This window comes from Tinamus guttatus, unplaced genomic scaffold (genome assembly GCF_059628265.1).
Source record: "Tinamus guttatus ecotype Peru unplaced genomic scaffold, ASM5962826v1 Tinamus_guttatus_pri_ptg000291l, whole genome shotgun sequence".
Lineage (NCBI taxonomy): Eukaryota > Metazoa > Chordata > Aves > Tinamiformes > Tinamidae > Tinamus > Tinamus guttatus.
In genome coordinates, this window is record NW_028288825.1 from 1,487,209 (window position 1) to 1,509,997 (window position 22,789).

At 40.3% G+C, this 22,789-nt stretch overlaps 1 protein-coding gene across 2 annotated transcripts in view; it reads left to right on the top strand.

Moving 5' to 3' along the window:
* Positions 1–22,789, top strand: part of USP22 (ubiquitin specific peptidase 22) — a 92,856-nt gene that overhangs the window by 49,846 nt on the left and 20,221 nt on the right. For both annotated transcript variants that reach the window (XM_088527774.1, XM_088527773.1), the window contains one exon: positions 16,881–17,050. In XM_088527774.1, the coding sequence (XP_088383900.1) occupies positions 16,881–17,050 (170 nt within the window). The remainder of the gene's footprint in view (positions 1–16,880; positions 17,051–22,789) is intronic.

Below are 22,789 nucleotides of genomic sequence, written 5' to 3' on the forward strand. Positions count from 1 at the left end.
TCACGGACAACTGTGTGTATGGGCCAAAGTAAAAGTAATTTGAAGGTATCATTTGCTAATATACTGTTTTTATGGAGGACTTTTTTTTGCAGATGAAGCTACCCTATAGCAGCTCAAATAGAAAAGCACAATGAAAGGTATAATCTGATACGGCACTGAATTTCGAGCCCTAACTTAAATTTAAAATACTGACTTGCAAGCAGTAGTGGGTCTATATTTGAAATTGTTACCCACCAAGTGCACTTTGAATGGAAGTCTCTTCTCTGGTTTTCACTTTTTTTGGAATTCAGTGCAATAATGGCATGAAAAAATTATTGCAAGACTGCTCACGTAAAGAATACTCTCTAAATGCATTTTTTTCATCTAGTTTTGTAGTGCGGGCAGTTACCTGCTTGGGAAAGTGCTTCCTAAAATGTTAGATTAATAAATACAAAACAAATACCACCCTGCTGTCAGGGTGGTTCTTTTCAGTCCTCTTTATTGTGTATACTTGATAGTTTAAATAAGCCATTTCCCCTCGGAGTTCGCAGGATATTTTAAGAGAAGTCGGTGGGGATGAGTCTTTTCAAGAATCCTAAACCATATGGTGATGTCTGCTTGCAGATGGTTGCAGAGGTTTGCTTTTAGAAGTCTTGCTAGACTTTAAAAGTTTACCAGTTTAGCAAGATAGTATGAAGCTGACTCTGCTAAAACATTCTGGGGAAGGAAAATCTACATTTTATATTTCTGTAGCCGTTTTGTGTATTAATTGTCATTTGAGTGCATGTCACCTAGTTTGCCAAAGCTGGTTCCCAGGAACTGCTGCAACATTGATACGAGTTATCTTCACCGCAATCATAGATCAATTTATCTGTGTTTTAATTCCCTCTGAGGACCTGAGGGATGGCCACGGTATTACTGGAGTCTCTGGAGTGTTTAGCTGCTTGGGGTGTCAGTTTATTCAGCTTTACCTGGGTTATCTTTCTGGACAGCTAGCTTAAAACACTTTTGAAGGCTAGTTCCCTCCTTGGTGAGGACTGTTCTTTGGTCACGTCTTGCATTTACACTGCAGTGGCAATGAGCCCTTGTCCACTTTGAGGTTTCAATAAACAAATTACAAATAGAAGTAAATATCTTCTCTTTGTGATCTTTCTATTTGCAAATCAGATATGTTTTGGACAGTCAGATTTTTTTTTCCCCAAAAAAAACATGTATTTGTGGATACTTCGGATGTGCTGTATGTGTACTGCTTATCTAGAATATGAATGCCACAGCTGGTTGGGAAATACAGCTCAGCTCTGACCTCATAGCAGAAAATACTTTGCTCAGCTGATCCAGTGTACTACAAGTAATGCTTTAAAACTGTTAAAAACTGCTACTTTGCATTTTTTTTATAGCGTGCATGTAAATATTTATGCTGCTCTGTCCTGTATAACCAAATTGTACCCTAATTACATAGTATGTTAAGTTGACACAGTTTGCAAAAGTGTATTTTGGTGAACTTGGAATGGAGCTATAATAAATACCTATCTTACTATGGTGTAGAGAAAGAGTAAGGATTTAATTTGAAGGTATAATCAGGTTCTTGTATAAATGCAGAGAGAATGTGAGTGGTAGATGGCTGCAACCTGCCTTTCTCCTTCCCCTACCATTTGGACTTAAATTTTAATGCTGAATGTGAGCAAACTTTGGCAATACAGCATTTTACATCATCAGTTGTGATTGTTGCAAACTTTTTTCCAATAAACTAGAGTGAAAGAGGGTATTTTTCACTTCAGTGTGAGCACTATTAATATCCAGGAAGGATTGCTGTGACTGGCAGCCTGGCTGCATAAACATCGAAGTCTGTCCTGTCATTTGATTTATGACAGGAGGTAGAACAGGAGTGCAGTTCAGTGGCTCCCATGTGAAAGAAGCTTTTTCCAGATTTCAGACTTTGTGATCTTTGGCACAGAGTAATTCATTACAATTAAACATGGCTTTATAAGTAATTTCCAACATTTAGATAGTGTTTTGGAACATTTTAGGTTGGCGTATCTTCTTCCAAACTGTTTTTTTAATCCTTCCTCCTCTAGTTTGTGAGAAAGAGAGGCATGACCAGGAGCAAGGAGAAAGGTCCTCTCTTCGGTGGCAGCAATCCACGTAGCAAGCTGTAATTTTGTTGTCTGCCAGCAAAGATACCCTGCTGTTGGATTGTCACCTTCATATGGTTTGGTCTTGGAGCAAGCCAAGAAGTAAATTTTAAATGGTAAATGACTACACAGCTTTTTCAGGTGTAATAGCATCTCGTCTGAAGAAGTCAGGAATGTAAGTTCTTTGAGATGTTAGCATCAGTGGTGCAGCAATGTAGTCTGTGCTGCTGGGTATTTAGTTTTATGTTTTTAAAGGAAAAAAATATATATAAAATTATATGATTTCCTTCTGACTTGTCCCTTAAAATTGATCACTTGTAAGACTGAAATCTAAATTATCTTTTTGGCTTAGGCCATTTAGTGTCCCTGTCATAGTGTACGTGGCTGGCCTCAGAGCTTATGGCGCTTCCTTTTTGCACCTTTAAACGCAATCCTCCTCCTTAAAACAAAAAGCTCTTTAGAAACAGCAATAGTGTAAATACCTTTTTTATTTTTGCTTGATGACTGGAGAATACTGAAAATTAGCAGAACCTATAAAGGCACACAAAAAAAATTAGTAATTTCTTTAGAGGATTTTGTTTTGTTCCTATAAGGATTTAGTCTTGCTTTCAAGTAAGAATGCTTTAGCAAGTTGAAATGTAAACCAGTTGATACAACATGGTCTCTTCAGAAAAAAATAGGCAGTAGCAGCTTGGAAAAGAGAAACTAGAAATAAATGGCCCTTTGTTTTGGCCCTTGTTTGGATCCCCTCCTCATCCTCTTCCACTGATCTTTTGCCTATTGTATGATTTGCAGAAGGAACTGTCAAAACTGCTAAAATTTTGTAGATCAGGAGTATTCTTAGAAGTTCTTACAAATAAAGTTTTGTTTGTTTTGGAATTTCTATATACAGAATAAATCCTGTGCCTTTGCTTTGTTTCCAGTAAAATTAAAAAATGTCAAAAAGTGTTTTGAGGAGTAGTTACCTTAAAGCTTGAGCTTGGTGATATAAATTGGAATTGAAAACAACTTGCTCAGCTCTGTGCTATAAATGTTTGCTAGGGCAAATATGCCTTTATATATATTTCATGCTCTCTTGGAAATAAGAGGGTTTTCATACGGTTATAAAGAACTCTAAAAAAAATTGTAAATGTTCCCCCCTCCTACCCTCCCCCTTTAAAACGCGGGCGTTTTGCATGTTTTATTATCAGGGAAATAAAAGCAGAGAGAGAGACAACAATGTAGATGTGTGTTTATAGCTGCAGTAATGTAAAATGTCGCAGAAAGCACCAAAATTTGTAAAAACTAGAATGCTTAACCTCCTGGGATATTATTACTACAACCCTTGAAGACTGCACAAAGTTAAAACTATTTGTATGTGAAATAGGCAGATTGCAGCTGAGGTTGAATTTTCTGTTATCCCCTCCTGGAAAATTGCCATATGTATTACTTGCACCAAAAACATTTTAATTCTGTAACTGTAGGTGGCTCTGGGGATTGGAGACAAAGGAGGCTCCGCTGTGTGTGTTCAAATGAGAAATTCTTTCGAAGGCAGGGCTCTCCGTGCAGGCCCCAGATCATGTTCCAGGCGGCTACAAGAACCTGATTTTCTTCCTCTGGATTTCTGAAAGGAGATCCATAGTAGTTACTGATCTGTACACGTCACTTTTCACTGGCTTTTTCACAATCAGATGTCTTCTGCACTTCTTCAGACTTAACTTCATCATTTGGGTCAGATAGCCCTGAAAAATAACAGCCCTCCCTACCCCTTCTGGCTATGGATACAACTCTCAGGTCTGAAGCATTTGCTGATTCATTTACTTGATATTTCTCTCTCTTAACAGTGAAGTAGATATGTTATTTCTGCACTGTGCTTTCTTCACTTTAGTCGTCATAAAACTTCAATATGCAGGCAGAACACCAGGTATTTGACATTAAAAATGCAGTGTTAGTCACTTATCTGTCTGAACCATTTTATCTGGGAATGCGAGGTTTCTTGTGAGGAGAAATCCAACAGGAAAATATGGCCAAAACTTTCAATTCTTGCCCTCTGAATAGTATACCTTTACTAAAGTGTATGTATGTGTGTGTATGTGTTTATTTGCTTGGAAATAAGGAACAATTATCAAGGCGTTTATTTAAACAGCATTTAAATGTTTTTTTTAAAAAAAAAAACAAAACAAAGCAATGTGATTGTTGACAAAAGCACGTGTTAAAGGTGCTTAGGTTCCTGCATCTCTCTCAAAACTTCGAAAGCAAACCTTGAGTTCAGTGGTGTGTTTCTCCTTCCCTTGAACACGCTATGCCAGGCTATATACTGTAGCTTTTTTTTCTGTCAATATTGTGCAGTGCTCCTCTTGGAGGGGGAATCAGGGTTCATAGTCCCTGAACCTGGAGCCAAGTAAGGAAGTTCAGAATGAGCCCACGTATTTACAAGGATTGCAGCCTTAGCGTGGCCTGTCTTGCCCTGAAGTCATGGGCAAGCAGAGAAAAGTACCATTAGCTTGAGAAGATGGTTTCCTCACTATTTACTTTATATTTTTTTTATTATTTTTTTACTGTTGTATTTTTACTTGCTTTGTGACATTACTGAGAGCACGAACCTTATAACAAGGCCAGCAAACCCCATCTCTGTTTTGTTCTCTTATCGATCACTTTTGGATTTTATTTACTATGTCCTTCCATTTTACTCTTTCGTATCTGCCTCTAGATTTGGGCTTTGTGTGCAAAGGATGTAGATACAGTATATACTGAAAGTGGGAATAGGCATAAACAGCATGTGCTATAGCTTGTGTTTTGTGGATTGTTGGAAGAGCTCCGTGCCAATTCATCAACAATAATTTGTGCATATTAATATATTTGGATGTATTTAATTTTGTTGGCAGTTAGACTATTCCTTAAGTTATTAATTTGTAAAATCTGTTTTAAGGAAGGGTAAAAACTTGTAGGCAGCATATGGTGTGATATTGGGGGGAAAAGGATGGCTGCGGGTGTGAATTTTATTTTGTCAGTTCAGTGGGAGTACCTCTTGTTCTTTAAAGATGCCATCTGCACAGGATTCGCACTCTAAGTCTTATGCTTCTGTGCAGATCGTGCAAGATCTCACCGAGCTTTTAAGTTTGACTGCTTTAGGGGAGGGCAAAGAGAATATTTTATGCTACCTTTTGAAGTATTTTGTTTTGTGTAAAGGCTTTTTTTCTTAGTCATCCAGTTGCCATATAGAAGTACCTTGAAAAGTTTGAAGCTTAGCTATCCCTTATAAATTTGGCTGTTGTAAATGCTTTGTATTAATTGTTTAGTAGTTTTTGACAATCACAGAGTTCCATTTCTTTGCAGAGTCCCTGTTCTTTTTAGATTTTGGGCATCTTCTGTTTGGTCCTCCCTGTATTTTCTGTGATTATCAGATTAATGATTCTTTTTATTCTCTGGTTCATAGGACTTTAATGGCTTGAACTTTGCATTGCCTAGGGTGTGGGATGGGGCTGTTCTTATTTGGGTTTTTTTTGCTTGCCTTAGGGGCTTCTCCATATCTTTATTCCTCTTGAAAACTTACTCAGCTCTGTGTGTGCTGCAGTGCACAAAGAGCATCATAGTTGTAAGGGGCTGGTTTTGTTTTCTAAGCTTTTAATACCAGGAATCTACCTATATGCAACATTTCCTCTGTTTCCTGCTGTGCGGAAATCCATGACTTTGTTTATCCAACTCTGTGACATGCACACACTTTTTCAGTGCAGTGTTTATCTTTGTCCTCAAGCTGATTTGTCTTTAGGTGTTATGAGGATCAGATAATCAAACTTAATCCTGTATATTAAAGCATGATGTGATTTATTTCCAGTGCCACATAGGGAAGACATTCCCTTCTATTGCGTGCTCCGAAAGCTTGAGCTGCAGATTGCACATGCGTGGTCTCCGGTGTGCTTCACTGCCAAGAGATCCTGACAGAGGCTGGATCACGTTGAGGCAGAGCAGACAAAATTTATTCTATGGATCTTGACATGCCAAGATAGGAGTTCAGAGGATTTGGGTACAATTTCTACTGTGGAACTTCATGTCTTTCTCAGTCTTACTCATTTTAGCTCAGAGAACCAAGTAGAGGTTATTACCATGGAAGATTGCATGCCGTTTCACCTCTTTTTTTTGAGAGCACAATACATCAGTTTCCTCTTGTGACACCTGGCTTAGCTATCACACTTACCATATCCACGTCTCTTCTGAATCTTGGCACTTCAGTTATTCTTTCTGGAGCTGGAGTACAGAACCCCTGTAACACTGCACACAGCTATTATCTTCTCTCATTTTCTGTGCTTATTTTGCCTATTCTGATATGGATTTTGTTTGAACAGGTATCTCTGAGTATGCAAAGCTTCCTGAGTTATCAGAACATCTATTATGTGGAGATACTTGTATCTGCAAATACATCTTTGTTTCTGGCAGTACGGACTCCCATACATATAGAAGTGAAGTTCTCCTTTGGGAATTGGGATCTGATGTGTTCTTACCTATGATAGGCTGTATTGGAGATTAAAAGGCTTATTTCTTTGTTGGAGTTCTAAAAACTTGAATTTTTCCTGTTTTTGGAAGTGATTTAAACCTATCTATCAAATGTTGACCTTTTGTATAGAAGAAATAATTGATAAAAACATGGTATCAGCTGTTGCAGTTCTCTTAAACTCTGCATTTATTTACTACGATGATAGTGGTACTCTTGAGAATGCAAGTGGATCTGAAGATGTTGTAGAATCTCATCACTAGAGTGTTTTGAGAATAATTCAGGGGAACATCTACTGAGAATGATTTAGGTATTGCTAATTCTGCCTTGAGTTAAGGGAGTAGATTGGAGCTGGGATTCCAAGATCAAGCAGCTGTGCTTCCTGTCCATGGTGGTACAAAACTCAATGTACCATTTAGCTGCTTGGTCAAAAATGTTTTTATTTTGCTTTGGAAGCATGTTTCTTAATTTAAATTCACAGGAAATAAAAATATTTTCAACCTCTGGTCTTGAGACCAGAGATTAGGGACAGCATGTCTAATTACAGGGGCTACATGAAAAAATAACCTTAAGAGGTTTGCTTATGTTGCCCGATATTTTAGTAATTTGAACTCCTTTAACCAGGCAGGGTGTGCGCATGTGAACATGCCTTGGAGGAAGTGTTTGAAGCCTAGAGTTACAGGAAGAAAAATGAGTGTAGCTGGTTCATTTTGAGTTTTACTGGGGTTTTATTGTTTTGTTTGTTTGTTTTTCCCTGTTTTCTGCGATGATAATCCATAAAGCTAAGCTTTTTTGTCTGCTCCTTCTTGTGGTAACTTGTGTAATCCTTTTGCTTCAGGGATGTGGCCTGTCTTTATGTTTCTCCATAGGTGCAGTGTACATGAGGATGCCAAACTCATGTTCTGAGACAGGAATCTGTAGTAAAGCCACCTCTGGTAGTCATTTTTAGATATTTCTTTTATACATATATATATTTTTTTTTTTCCTAAATCTGACAAAGTTAAGAGTAATCTTTCTTGAGTCTCATCTTCATTTATTGCTGTTTATGGCCTTATTATTAGAAATTCTTTTTTAAATAAGCTACTGCTGGGGTCTGCTATGCTGAGCCCTTAGTCCAGCTTAGTTAAAACAACCATGCACTGCCTTTAGCTAAAGGCACTGCATGATGCACGGATGCTGCAGAACTCCTCCAGAACTGATTTATAGCACTGCTAAGAACTGCAAGCTTCAGTTTTTCTTGGCCTGTTTTAGCAGGTAAGATGCAGAGGAACTGACCTGAAGTACTTGACCAGGATACTGATGGTCACTTCACATCATCCTGTGACTTTTTTTTTAGGTGTATTCGAATGATTCATTGATCCAGAGATGCAGAAGCTCATATGCAGATCATCTGTATAACCCAAAAATGGCAGTGAGGACAGTTAGCAACACTGACCATAAGAACCAAGGTTACCTGGTCTTCCCTGTCCTTTCCTGACAGCAGCAGAGCAGCCAATTCTGTTTTCCCAGGCTGTGCGATAGGCACAGGAATACGGGTGCTGGGATGTGGCTGTTTAACAACATAGTCGGTGGCTTTTGGCAGTTGCCTAGGCTGAAAGTTTCTTAATCTGCAGTGATGGAAGGACTGGCTGCCCCGAAACAACAGCCCGGCATTTCCTGCGCCCGTCCCGCGTTTGGGCGCGATGGATCCTTCATTGAACGGGGTCCTTCATCCTGACCCCCGGTGAGCTGTTCCAGCCTGCCAAAGGAGCCAGACTGGTGGCTGCGCTCGTGTGCACATGCACATACCCAGTGAAACTGCTTTTTCTGCCAGCCTGCCAAGGTGAACCATTTTACCAGGAGTCACGGAGATGCCGGTTAAGTGCAAAGAGAGAATTCCTCTTGGCATCAGTCAGCTGTTAGATTGCCTTAGCGGTAATGTGAAAATGTCCTCACCTTCCCCTTCGCTGTCAGAGCTGCTCCCCGTGTTTCGTATCACGCTGTAATATTAATCTGAACGTGTGAACGGTCACGGAGTTGAAGCAGAGGGGCCCTGCACGTCTCTTCTGAGCCAAGGTCAAGGATTTGCCTGGTGTCAGAGCTGGGATTTTTTTTTTTTTTTTTTTTCTTTTAACAACTCCAGCAATCAGGAGTCCAGAACTCCCTTGCTGCAATATTTTGCTAAGGATAGAGCAATTATTTTTAATATTTAATTAAACTTCACTTCTTTTGAGCCAAGTCTTTCTTATTACAACTTTGGTAGGCCACAAGAGATAATTATAGTCCTCTTTGCAGTGGCCTTTAACGTGTTTGAGAATTGTCAGCCTGTCTCTTCCTCCTTCAGCATTATCTCTTTTTAATTAACTGAACCAGTGGGTTTTACAGTTGTTTCTCAGGGCTCATATATTAATTTCACGTGAAATTTCATTCATGTTCTTGACAACCCTCCAGTTTGTATGGATCTCTTAAAATGGGTGCTCATTTCCAGGCATCATCCAGCTGTAGCTTTGCTACCGCGAGCCCCAGCAGTATAATTACCTCCAGGTTCCCTCATACCCCCACTAAGTCTTAAAATGCCATTTTATCTTTTTTCAAGAGCACTATATCGTTGAAGCATGTAGGTTGAGCTGCTATAGCTATTGCTCTTTATTTTGTGATTGTGCCTTTGATTTCTTTCTCATACCCTAGTTTGCAGTTGTCTTTATTGAACTTGGTTGATTCCAGAAGTTTTCTCCAATTTACCAATTTGCTTTCAAATTAGAGTTCTGCCCTCCAATTATGTCTGCACTACCTTGATGCAGTTTCGTTCTTGGGCGAGTGCATTTTCTGTTATGTCATTCAAGCTGTGGAACAGAAATACTAAATGCAATGAGTCCCCCATTAACTGAGAGGGGTAGAGACAACCCAAGTGCTGTTTGCAAAGTCAGCTTAGACTCAGCTAAGTGGCATGAATGAACACAGTGTCAGCCTGGGCCTGTAAACAGTCCGAACATGTTGGCGTGGCGCCGTGCCCAGCGTGTAAAGAGCCTTCCAAGAAGTACTAGGGAATGCTGTGCAGAGACATTCAAGCTGGTTCCTTAAAGAGAATATCCACATTTACTTGATCCAGACTATTTAAACTTTCCTACGCGTAACTAGGGCCCATATTTCCACACTTGGGTTTGGATAAACCTTATGAACTACATCATCCTCTTAGACATGCTGGAGAACAGAATGTCTTGCTGCGCCTAGGACAGACACAACAAGTTTCTCTTCAGATCTGTACTAGTAATTTGATGCAGGTTTATGACTACATGCTGCTAACTATTCATTTTTCTTTGGGCAGTTTGAATGAAAACAAGAGTAAAATCAAAATAACTCCTAATGCTGTGTTAGCACTGCCACTTGAAAAGATGAATTGGGCAAGTCTGCTTTGAATGCTCAGGTCACTACAAAGCTGCCCAGGTGCCTCTAAATATGCTAGAAGTGACAAAAGACTTAAAGTCTGTCCTGTGAAACACTTGAGTATGCATTTAAGTTATTAGGTTTAATGTGAGATTTTTTCTTGCAGATAGCAAAACAGGAAAATATGAACTGACATGTCACCCATGTTTTTTGATAATCCAAAAAATGGGGAATTTCCTCTTAGTTTTCTAAAAGGAAAAAAAAAATCTCAGCCAGGAATGACTACAAAAAGAAAAACAGCATCTGCCCAGCTGCTAAGGTCCCAGCTTGCACTCAGCGTGTAGGAGGCATTTCCTGTCTCAATATATTGTCTGCTCAGCTATAGGGTGAGTTGAGTTTGGTTAATTCCTTTAACTTGCTGGCTGACCCCTCTTTGCCTCTGGGCAAAGTTGTGTTAATAAGGTAAACTGATAAGTGATGAGGATTAACTCCACTTAGTATAGAGCGGTGACACGCTGAAACCGAGAACTCTCCAGGTTTGCATGGTTCATCCATGTAAATCATCGTTTCCTGCTGCCTAATGATACATCCATACGAGGAGGAATCCTGTACCCTGTTCTTTACAACAGGGAGTGGTTTGTTAAACGTGTGCATAGACTTTTTGCCCCAACGAACCTTCCTTCATAGCTGACCTCCAGGATTTTCTATTGAAAATAGTCAAGGACAGTTTCCTTTTGTGCAGAGAAGCAAACTTTATTATTGAGCAATCTGTTATTTCAGCAGTAATGGAAAAAAATGCAGTGATCCAGAATCCTTTTGCCAGAAATTGGAAGGTTAAAGATGGATTTTCTTTTAAAATGCACATTTATTTTCCTAAGATACATTTTCTTCCCATAACGCCTTTTCTTATGGAATTACATTTCTGTTTAGGGGTGGCTAAAATTGTACTTTATGGTGCAATCTGTAATGTAATGGATCTAAAATAGTTCCCTCATTTATATTCTCTTTATTAACAGTTGCTGTTCTTAGTGTTCTACTGATTAGTTCTCCCCTTGCTTCTTGCATCTTTTAAATCAGTTTTCTTCCGTACTTTGGCTCTTAGGATAAGGTTTACCGAGGAGTTGGGGAAGCGACACTCAAGTTAGGTCAATAGATGTAAGAATAAAAAATAATTAATCTTTCCATGTTTGCTGCTACTGCATACCTCATTGAAATACGGTTAAAAGTTTCCTTGCTGTTCTAACCCAGTGCACTTGTAAAGTAGAGCAGTAGGTAACCTGGCAGCCTTGAATAACTGAAGAAAAGTCAGAAAAATAAACATGGAAAAACTTGAGCATATTTTCACCTGGTTCAGCAGTAGTCAAAGGAGAAACATTATTGCCCTGAAGGCTCATCTTCATTTATTTGATGTGTCATGTCATCTCTCATAAAGTGGTTCTGTCAATTTTGAACCAATTCAATGAATCAGTTTGGAGAGCATTTACCCAAGCAATTTTTGCAAGCCTGTCTGATGGGATCTTTTTGCCAAAGAGGAGAGTGGCAATAAGTGCAGGAACAAGGAGTAGTTTGTACCTCCTTAGGCTGAACTGTGCGTGCCAGAGCAGGATGCAGCTGGCAAGGAAGAACCGTTGGTCACTTGGAAGGCAGTTTTGGTGGGAAGTAGAGGTGTTTCACAGGCTGAATGGGAGACTGTAATGACAAGGAGGAGATGGTGATGGCAAGAGTAAGTGTCTTAAGTCTTAGTGTCTTAAACTGACCTGATCTCACAGCATTTCTGGCTGGCCAGTTGTGCGTTCTCTCTTGACGAGCAGTTGGGTCTGTCCCTTCTCTGTTCAGATTCCACCCAGAACAAAACCATCCTCTGCTTTTAGCTTTTTGCCTGGTTTTACTGGACAAGCTGACGTGGCTTGGGTCTGGGTTTGGGCCTTGTGGAGTTTCCCTGGAGATGGACAAGGTGGCCGGAGTTGGAGAAGTGGCAGATTTGGGAGGGCGACAATAAAACCTGAGGAGCGAGCGGGAAGTTAGGAGAGCAACAAACAAGACTCCTCTACACCTCCTCACACCTCGCTATGAGCCATTCAGTTCAGTACCCAGCAACGGTAAGATCCACTTCGTAAGACACTTTTGAGAAATGTGTGAGTGTACAAGTGTGTAATTAGACATTCAAATGTTAACTTGGTATTCACTCACAGTCTTTGAAAGGTGTTTTCCTTAACTCTGGCAAAAGTTTGTGGCGTTCTGTTTATGGCACATCCCAGTAACCCTCTTAGTGGGTGCCTGGACAATACAGTGTATTAAGAGGAAGAAAAATATCTAGGAAATGGTCGACTGTTCCTCTGGAGCCAACAAGGTCTGTACAGCCACAGCCCCACTCCAATTTAAGCAGTGTAGAATCAGATCCACTAAAACTGCACACTGATTTTGTGGTAGCTCCCATAGCCGTTAGTGTTGCTGAATGTTGTGTTTTTGCCTGTGTAGGCTTGTATTTTTGTGTACGTGCACACTGCTGCTTTTCTGAAGTGAGTGAATTTGATCCACCTCCCCTCTTTACCCCCTCTCCCCAAAAAAAGGAGTATCCTTTGAGAAAAATGATGTTATCCCTAACCACAGAGACTGTTCTGGCTCTGGCATGCTGGAACATAGCAAGTGGGATGGCAGCGTGTTGGTCTGGTTGGGGTTGATGTGCGGAACAAATGGATTCCGCTGCCGTGGGGTCCGTACCTGAAACTTGAGAACTCAAAGCAAAATTGGGTTTAGTTCAGGTTCTGAGGAGTTCCACAGTCCTCCCGTTAATACACGTTCACAAAGAGGAGGTGTATCCATCACGGTGTTGTTGGATGAACAGAGGATGACAAAATAAACACGTTCTGGAAGTGCTTGCGGCCGTGCTGAGCTGCTTGTTTCCGAGGGTTGTGTTCAACTCGCGCTCTCCCTATTTCGCCCAGCGCTTCCTCTGCTGCTGGCCTTGACTTCCTGATAGTGTCTGAAGGAGCTTTGGGGAAACACTGACACCAGATGGTGAACCAGGGGGAGGAGGCCAAAAAATTGCTCTAAAACGTTGCCAAACGATGGTTAACACACAAAGGATCGGCACGCAAGATGGTTGAGCGTTAGTGCATCTAACTGGTTTCTCATTGCCTCGGAGAACGCCGTTTAATTGCAGAGTGACTGTGTTTCTGCTTTCAGTTTATTCAAATAACTCACAGGTCTCTGCCCGGTAATATTTGTTCAGACTGGTCTGTTTTCTGTTCTTCATATCCCAACCTCAAGCTGAGTTTCAGCTCTTTAAAGACAAACCTGCCTGCCTGCCTGGCTTGATTTACTAACTCCTATATTCATGTGTGGTCCCCTCACTTCCTTCCCCCTTCCCCTGCTAAATTCTTCTTAATATTTGTACAATCGTAGTTCAGAGAAGTGGGATTTCCTTATCTTGTTTGGTTTCTCATCTCGCCTGCGTGGGTGGACTTGCAGAACCAGTGTTCACAGCTCCCTGCAGCACCGCGAGCCTCGTTGCCCAGTATCGCAGCTCTGCGACTCTGCGCGTTTTAGAAACAAAACCAAAGCAATTCATGTCGGAAGAATGAAGAACTGAAGCTGATTAAGGTAAGCCATCTGCTTAGAACCTGATTTTGAGAACAAAAGAAAAAGGAAATTTCTAGATTTGGTTATCTGTGCTAAAGGCATTGCATTAGATTTGCCACTTTGCATGGACCCCACCTGTCCAGCATGTGACAGAATGAGAATGGTGCTCATACAGCATGCATACTGATGAAAAGTATTTTTTATTATATGTGATAATTTTGCTTTGGTAACAGTATTGATTTATTTTCAACTTTTGTTTTCTTTAATAAAGCTAAGAAGGGAAGCAGTGCTTTTATGCAAAAAATACACTTGCCGCAAAGGCACATTATCTGCTAAGAGACTGGATATCTCACTGGTTGCTCTTGCTCAGTTCAGAAGGAAAGTTCACTACAAATAGAAATAAACAAACACCATGATACTATAAAATACAGCAGAAGTTTGCATGGTTCCACAGCCTTACTACTAGAGGCTGGATCCTGTTGGTAGTCCTTAGAAAACTTCCCTGCTCCTCTATGCTAGTAATGCCCAGTGATTAAATAAAAAATGGAGACAATTACTGCTGCTGGCAAAAGTGGGCTGTTTTATTTGCAATCCACACGTTGCCACGATCACTGGACGGTTAGATATTGCCAGGTGCCGTTGATGGGCAGAGCAGTACATGTAGCAGGCACAAATCTTTACACTCTTCATGTTTAATGGACTAGAATGCTGTAGAGAAGGCTTTAATTTTAGCCTCTCCTCTCTCCAACAAAACTTCAGTTTGATTCAGGAGTTGTGGATACGGGAACACCCTGAGCTTAGTTCTGTCAGCTCTTCAGTTTATGTGCATTATGTTTGGATGTTTTTTCGTGGTCAAGATGCTGCAATTGATAGTTTCTTGGTAGTTTAGGTATCCTTCAATGCGTTGTACCTGTTTCATTTCAGATGACAGCCCAAAGGAGGGTATAGCAGCTGCAGTCATTGCTCCCTCAAGGATAAAATTGATGTGTGCTTCTTTCCATTTTTCCTTCTCCGGCCAAGTAAGTTTTCATCTTTTGCTACATTTACAATTTTCTTACTTTTATTAGGGTTTGGAGTATTCACATTTCAGCCTCATCTGTTTTGCAGGTTACTTTGTCTCAGTTCAGTCAAGTGAAGTCATACAGTATGGAGCACTCCGTGCAAACCCATGGAAAAGTGGCACCAAAGCAGCAAGCGTGTAAAGTGTTAGCCGAGAGGGCCCTCTGAGTGTGACACCTGTAACTAGTCTGCTGGGGACAGCTTTGAGGAGGATTGATTCTTGTGGTCACAGGGAAACAAGGTCCAGCCACAGGCATGTAATAAATGATGCTTAATAAATGATTCCAAAAAGCTGCCTTTATGTGTTTGCTTTTACTTGTGATTGCTTAATTAGTTACGAAAAGAAAGCTGTTAGGATGAGTCTCTAGTTGTAATACCTTTTTTATTATGCTACTTTCTGCAGTTCAGACTGATGTTGAATTCCAGCATTAACTAAAGGGATCAAGATTTCCAGGGAGAAACGGAGAGAAACTTTTCTGCGTCTCAGAATCCCCTGGTGCATCCCAGGCATGCCCAGGGAGTCTCATAACCTTGTGTTTGCACAGAGTCTGATTTTAAGTAAAAACAGTGCGTTTCAAATGCAAATTCCTGGGGAGGGATATGCAATAAGGTCTGACCCAACATTTCTGCGCTTGCAGGGCACGAGCACCTCTCTGTTTTGACATCGGATGCAGAGACATGTAGGCTGGGGGTTGGATAGGGTTGGATGTGAAACCGTAGCATCGCGCTGCGTTCCAGGCTGCTACGACAAATTAACTATTTAACACTTGGCTGCTGGTGTGCATACACTTGTTGCCTCCCAGCATGAAAAGGAAGCAAATGACTGCAATGAGCTCCCTTCCTAGCAGACGTTCCCGTAATGCAAACGAGAAGCTTTCTTCTGCATTTTGGAGTAAACGAAGCCGTTGGACGACAATGTTACAGTAGATACAGGGCTCATAATTGCAGGGGGCTCTGTGTCGCTCTCCCAACGCGACGCAGTTGAAGGTGACAGTGCCATCCTCTCCTGTAGCCTAGCAACTGCAGCACCCCTCCTGCCCAGAGATGCTCAGGAGCCCCTGCAGCACTATCTGGTGTTCTGCTAGGGAACTGCACCGCCTGCCATTGCCTCAGCATTGCCTGCTGATTATTTTTTTTCCACATTCCCCCTTGTAGAATGGCAAGGAAATTCTTTTTCTCAAGCGAGAAATCCCATTTTTCATTCACCCTTTGCATGGCAATCCCGTTTATATTGCAGAAGAGGACTGTGTTAATTTTAAGTTAATACCAGGATTGTGTGTATATCTGTATGTCTGGAAATTTCTTGTTTTACAGGAAGCTTTTGGTTTAGAAACAAGCATTTTTGTCTGCCTGATGCTGCTTTTGTTTAGCACTCCTGTGTGGTGGTAGTTATGTTAACGTTTGGAGGAATACCCAAGGATTTGAGCATGTTTTTCTTCTCACTTAGACTTTGCAAAAGACTGAAATCTTTCCCCACTTCTAACCTCCCTTCTGTTGTGCAACAAAAGAGCTTTCCTTTAAGCATCTTGGTTTCCAAGCACAAGAAATCGTCTCTGGCATTATTGAACATATGACTTAAGGTGTGATGAATTCTCTTATGCCAAGTTGAATTTTGTGATGTGTGCTGTAGATTAATGTTTAACTCAGCTAAAACAAATGAATGGGATTACCAGTGTTCAGAGTTTCTTATTAGGCTTGTTTTTGTTCAGATCTCAGGTTTTGTACAAAAAAGGGGTTAAGTCTGCGTTGGATCTCAGAGCCTGATTTTGTTCTGCCACTGTCAAGGCTCTTTGCTTAGTTGCCTGTCTTAGGATGATGTCTGTTACTACATTTTAACTGTACAAAAAGCCCATTCTTGCTCTATGACCTGCATGAAGGAAAGCCATTTAAGCTATCCAAATATTTATTTATTTATGATTTTATGTCAAATTGTATTGATCTATCAGTTGTCATCATTGCATTTTGGTAGCAACTTGGGGAGAGGGGATGTTTTTGGTGATGTCTGGTTAAACAGCCATTGTAAAAATAATGCTATTGGTGTTGCTGTACTTGGAGTTTTATGTTCTTACGGGATTTTAAGAAGGAAATCCTAGCATGATTTAGAAAGTTTATGGCAGGACTCGAGTACGACAAGACCAATAGTCTATCCGAAACAATATAAAACTGTGCTTGCAGGTCTGCCTACACTGTAAATCTCTGGCAATAGTGTAAAAACTATATTAAAATGCAAATAACAAATAGAGCATTTTGTTAACTTGATAATGCTTATGTCCCCCCTCCCCCTTCTGTCTTTATAGGTCTACGAGGGCTAATCAATCTTGGGAACACATGTTTTATGAACTGTATTGTCCAGGCACTTACCCACACTCCACTGCTGCGAGATTTCTTCCTCTCCGACAGGCACAAATGTGAAATGCAAAGCCCCAGCTCATGTCTGGTCTGTGAAATGTCTACGCTTTTTCAGGAGGTGAGTGCTGTTTGCCAACGTACGTGCATTTTTTCCACAGATGTTGGCTGTTTCTTCCCCAAAGAGGAATTGTGTTCCTAGTTGCACATATAAAAGGAAAGCAAATTCTGTTTGCACTGGAAGGTGGCGAAGCAGAGCAGTAAAGATTTCGTAAGGCTGTGTTGTCAAACGTACCTGATTACTGAAAATGGAACTGTTGGTCTTTTAAGTCTTATATTTAAGTCACCCTTGTTTAGACAGAGCTGGTATTGAAATAATTACTGTGCTGTCTGCTCTTCTGAGACTGATCTGCAGCCCTTAGTCTTAAAGCTCAGTGTGTGCTTTAATTAAATGTGCAAGTTTTACCCAGAAAATATGTCACAGACTCTTCTGGTGGTAATGGGAGTAAGACTAAAGCAAGAGCATATAGCCTTGTGCTTTAAGGCACTCGTTTCTGTAGGTCTATGTAAATATTTTAAAGATCTTGATTCAGTGTTTTTTAACAGGAAAAAAACATCTTTGCTATCTTCTTATGCAGAAATACATTAATGGGCAGGAGGGTGCAGAAGAGTGAGTGTGCTGGTACAGTTTGTGCATCCCGTATACAAAGTGCTGTTCTTTCCCTCTGTTTCGCTGAGGTCACTGGCACTGCTTTGTCCTCTCTTTTAGGTCTAATCCATGTTGCATATGACAGGCACAGCCCCCTTAGCCAATAAGACTTTTTTCCTATTTATTATCTTAGGTGCATGTGAGTAAGGACTGCAAGACTAGATGTGGACTCCTAGGCTTTAAGATTTAAGGTAGTTGGAGAGGTCTGTATGCAGAGCTTGTCTTTGGCATATAAACTGCCATAGAAGTTTGTGCAAACTGGGCTCAATCTAAATGACTTTTACCGTTGTTTTGTGCTTTTAAATTCAGTTTTACTTCTGTGCCTTGTACCCCAGAAAATTCATTCTGGTCATTGCAGGTGAGTTAAACACAGGCAGAAGGTGAAAGCTCTCCTTAAGCAGTCTAGTACAAAGTTGTTCTCTGATCATCCTCAATGCTCCTGTCAATTTGCATTTTTCCTGCTGCTTGCCATTCATTAGTTATACGTTACACTTCTTATTTTTTTTGATTTATTATTCAATTATTCCAGAATGTGTCAGAACAGAAGGTTACAAAGAACTAACAGCAACTGTACCAAAAGGTAGCAGCTGCAGGATGATTCAAACCAGATGTGGTGATAAATGGGAAAATATCACTCTTCCTAAGTTAAAAGGAAAAAAAAAACCATTCCTGGTGCAGAAATACCATTTTCTTTAGACTTTTTGTATTTCTTTTCAAGTAAATTTCTATATTAAAAACAAAGGTCCTGTTATAATATTGTGCAATTTTGATATGCTTTCATCGTATTATGATGTAAACAGCACAGTGTTTTATATATATATATATATATATATCTTTGTATTCTGTTGACATATACACATTTTAAAAAATACTTTGAAAAAGAGGAAATTAATCTTGTAGATTGAGAGGCTGGGAAAAAGACTAAGGTGGTCTAGGCAATGGACTTCATTTGTGTTTCTGCATATGGAGCCCCATAAGTGGCCTAGGCCACCTTTCACTAGAGCTGCATTAATGTATTAAAAAGAATGGGCTTTACTACTAGACTCCATACAAGCACATAATAAAAGTGGGGCTTAAATGCAGGGTTCACATTAATTTCAATTGTGCTCAAGTTTTTTAATCTCACTCACCGCTTTGAAAAAATCTCTACCTTTATTTTTACCTGCTCAAAAATTTGTGCCCACGTTTGTGTGAGTTCTGGTAGTTAACGTTCAGGAAGATCAGGCTATGTGAATGAGCGAAGAGCCATATCTGTGATACTAGACTAAAATATGGCAGCTAAGGGCTGTAGGAGGGGAGCAAAAAATGAGCCAACCTCCTGGAGGTAAAACTTAGAGCTTTGTCCTTCACAAGCAGAGCTGCAGCGTCTGATCATCCAGCTTCTTGTGCTTAACTTGCAAACAATAAATATCATGTTATGTATAAATCCACTCAGCACTTTCATTATAAAACTGTTTCTCAATGAATCTGAATTTCACCACATTCATAATTACAACCAATATCCTGCAATTTTGCAACCGACTGTTTGTTTTTCATGACTGAGCCACATGCATTTGTTACGCTGAAGAGTCCTATGCCCAGAGACAAGAGTTGGATGAGGCAGAGTTGACCAGTGGAGATTTCAGCGCTGTGACTCAAAGAATTCCTCTGTATTGAATTACCTGGGAAACTTCGGTTCAGATTCTTCTTTTTTAGCCCGCTTTCCCACTGGGCTTAACTGATACAGTTATCTCAAGGCATCTTATCCAGTGACAAATGATCGGGGCAGGGGTTAATGTCATCTCCCCTCCGCCCCACTTCTCTGAAGGTGTGATCTTACGTGGATGGAATGCCAGGGCATCCAGTGAATCTCCAGGAGAAAAAGATACTGAACATTAAGCAAAACTACACAAAAATAAGTGATATTTTTTCCCCCCTAATGGACAACCCTTGTCCCATTTTTTTATGGCTTAAGATCGCTTAACTGTATAGGTTGTGCCAGTGATTTCTCTGCAATAAATAGGAAGCTATAAAATTCTTGCACCTTGAAGTAGATTGATGGTGAGTAATGAGTGTCAGATGGTTTTCAGAATTTAGCTCTTGCCTAGTAGCTTTTCTTGCAAACATGCCAAGCATTGAATCGCTGGTGTTTATTTTAAAAATATATAACTGCATCAATTAACATTCTCATCTGTGCTGCTCTAAACCTGTTTCTCAATAGAATCATGAAATGAATTATATGAAAAGAATTTGGAAATAGTGGTGGAATTGGGTGGAGGGGAGATAAAACAGAGAATCTGTTCATTGAGCCCTTTGGCTGAGAGAGTTTGTGCACTGCTGTTTTACCTACCGGTATTCATGTTTGGCTTTGCCAATGAGAATTAATTCCAAGGTGGTCCACACCCTAAGGTTTATCTAAATACTTTACAAAATGACCATTCAGTAGGTCAGGTTAATGGACCTGTATCTTGTGAGTGGAATAACACAAATACTTGGGAAGAAAGGAGAATGTAGTGCGTGCGCTCAGAAATGTAAAAACAGAGCCACCTTTATGCCCATCATTACTCATCCTCACAGGCCTATAAGAGTGCTCGGCACAACTATGTAGAGCTGAGAAGTGAGGACAAAAAGGATGAAAAATGGGGTGATTTATGGCTTTGATACCTGAAGATGATACTCTGTTGAAATGGTCTGTATATAAAATACATTACGGCAAAGGTGCCTAGGAGGAAAAGGAGTTTGTTGAGGCACTTTACATAAACTGAGACTTTGCTAGGTATATAGTACTCCGCTTTTCAGGTTAGGCTTGTGCTTGGTAAAATCAGAGGATTTACTGCAAGTTAATGGAGGTGGTTACCATATATTCAGATGAATCCTCTGTGTAGGTTTGCATGATGGAATTTCAAGGTCTTGCAGACTCTACTGGAAAATGCAGAGTTTCTGCCTATTTAGTAAACCCTTTGTTCTAAAACAGATACAGAGCATACAGTGTTCATGCATGTAAATCTGTTTTCCTAGTTTCTTGAAACATTGTTCTTTGTTAGGAAACCTCTAGTAGATGCTATTTTATCCTGACAGAGATGCATGTATTCCCCACCCCATTCATACACTGTAAATTTTCTGTATGTTTTGAAGTCTTAATTGGAAACCAATTTCTAAGAGTACATTTTAGCTTCGGAGATTGGATTGCAGCCTAGAATGGGATTTATGCCCATAAATTCTTGCCTACAAAGCCCAGAGAATGCTAAGTTGATATGTATGCACGCTAGAGTAAATCTATCCGTTTGTTCACATAATTGGGAAAATTCCTTTGTATGTATTTTTGGCATGAGTAGGAAAAAGTACAGTTTCCTTTTTTTCCTTTTTTTCTTTTTGCTTCTCCTCACCTGACTGATCTATGCATTTTTTGTAACAATAGTGTAAGCTGCAAGGACTAGAGTCTCCTAAATGCATTACAGATTGTTTCTGTAAGAATCCAAAGCAAGTGTGTAACTTGGATTATGTGAAAGAATGGAATTCTAAACACAAGTTCTCTTAAGTTCTGTTCATAAGGATTGTGTCATTGAAATATTTTAAAGATGACCCACACAGAGATCTATTTCTATTTACACACTTTAATAAAAAGATTTCTATAATGGTGATGGAGTAAGTCTGTAAAGAGGTTTTTTCCCTTCCTTTTCTCACATTTTTGTGGATTGAATCAGCTCTGCTAGGCTTATCTTTCCAGCAACAAGGAAATGACAGAGAAGAGGTAGCTGCTCTATACATTCTAGTTAAAACACTGTCATTGCGTATGTTCAGGTTTTTGTTTCATTTCTGATATACTAGAGCTGTGAAGCTGCTCTGTGTAATGAACAACGCTCTTCCTTAGGTGCATCTCCAGTTTCTATAAGAGCACAGCCAGTAATTTGACAACGCTTCTTGTTAGATTCTTCTAATCTTAATGAAGCACTAGAGAATGTAAAATCTGCTGGCAGGTCTAGTGTCTGCAGCAGAGTAATTACGGAGAGTGCTGGTGGTTAAAATGACCAAAGAGCTCTGGGACTAATTGTAAGGAGTGACAGAACAGAGAAGTTTTATTGCTGCAGTTCCCTGAATTATGTTGAGCAGCAGCTGCGTCAGCAGATTTCAATTACAAAACCGCCGCTCCAGTCCCTTGGTGTCATTTCTGTTGGCATCAGAGTTAACTATTGAACTTTTTATTTATAGAAGCATTTTGTGCTGTTGGGCTGCAGAGGTATATTTTCTCTTTTGGAAAAAACAGAGCTTGTAACAGGGAAATTTCTTCTCAAGGAAGTGTATTAAAACCCCATAGAAAACCCTACAGATGTGAGGACTAGATGAGAAGGCTGTACTGTCTTTTGCCTACATGTCACTCAAAAGGCAGTATTTTTTTTTTCTTATCTTTCCAGGTTTGTATTATATATTACTTCCCCCCCATTCACCCCCCGTGTATTTGGTGGTTCTTGTACTTATTTTGCTTATTGTTACTTGCACATTTTTCTGCATTTGGGAAGAAGGACTGCGAATTAACTGCCATCAGTCTCACAGAGTCTTGGCAAAACCTGATCGTGGTTTTGCAGACACTTTACTGATGCATACTGTTTTGAAAGCTTCGAGAAGGCAAAACACTTCATAAATTCTCACTTACTGGAAGTGAAACGTTATCCATTTAATACTTAATTTTAAAAAGTTTCTCAGTGAAATACCGGTTTGAGGCGTGTTTGGATGTGACCCCTGCAGTTGCTCTGTTCTTGGGAGGCTGCAGCCAGGAGCCTGGCAGGGCCAGCAGACACCTCTCTGCGGGGCTGCTGCTGCTGCAACCAGTGGGAATTTTTGCTGCAGGAATTTTTCAGCACGTACAGAAGTCGGCTTGCTCGGGAAGGGACTGCAGGCTGTAGTTTCAGGGCCCGGATGGCAGAGCTGGCAGCAGAGGAGGCATCCCCGAGTGATGGCAGATGTAGGGAGAAGGTGGGAACGCAGGAATTGCAGCAGTAAACTTCAGATGAAGAGGGGATAGGAAAGAGCTAAACTTAAACCCAAGGAAACAGAGAGTTTTTTTTTTAACGAGGTTTGGCTGTTATTTTAATGAATAAAAAATAAAAAAGAGGAAGAATTTCTGTAGGCAGGTGTCCACCCCCTTCTCTGCTGACAGCAGAACGATACCTCTGC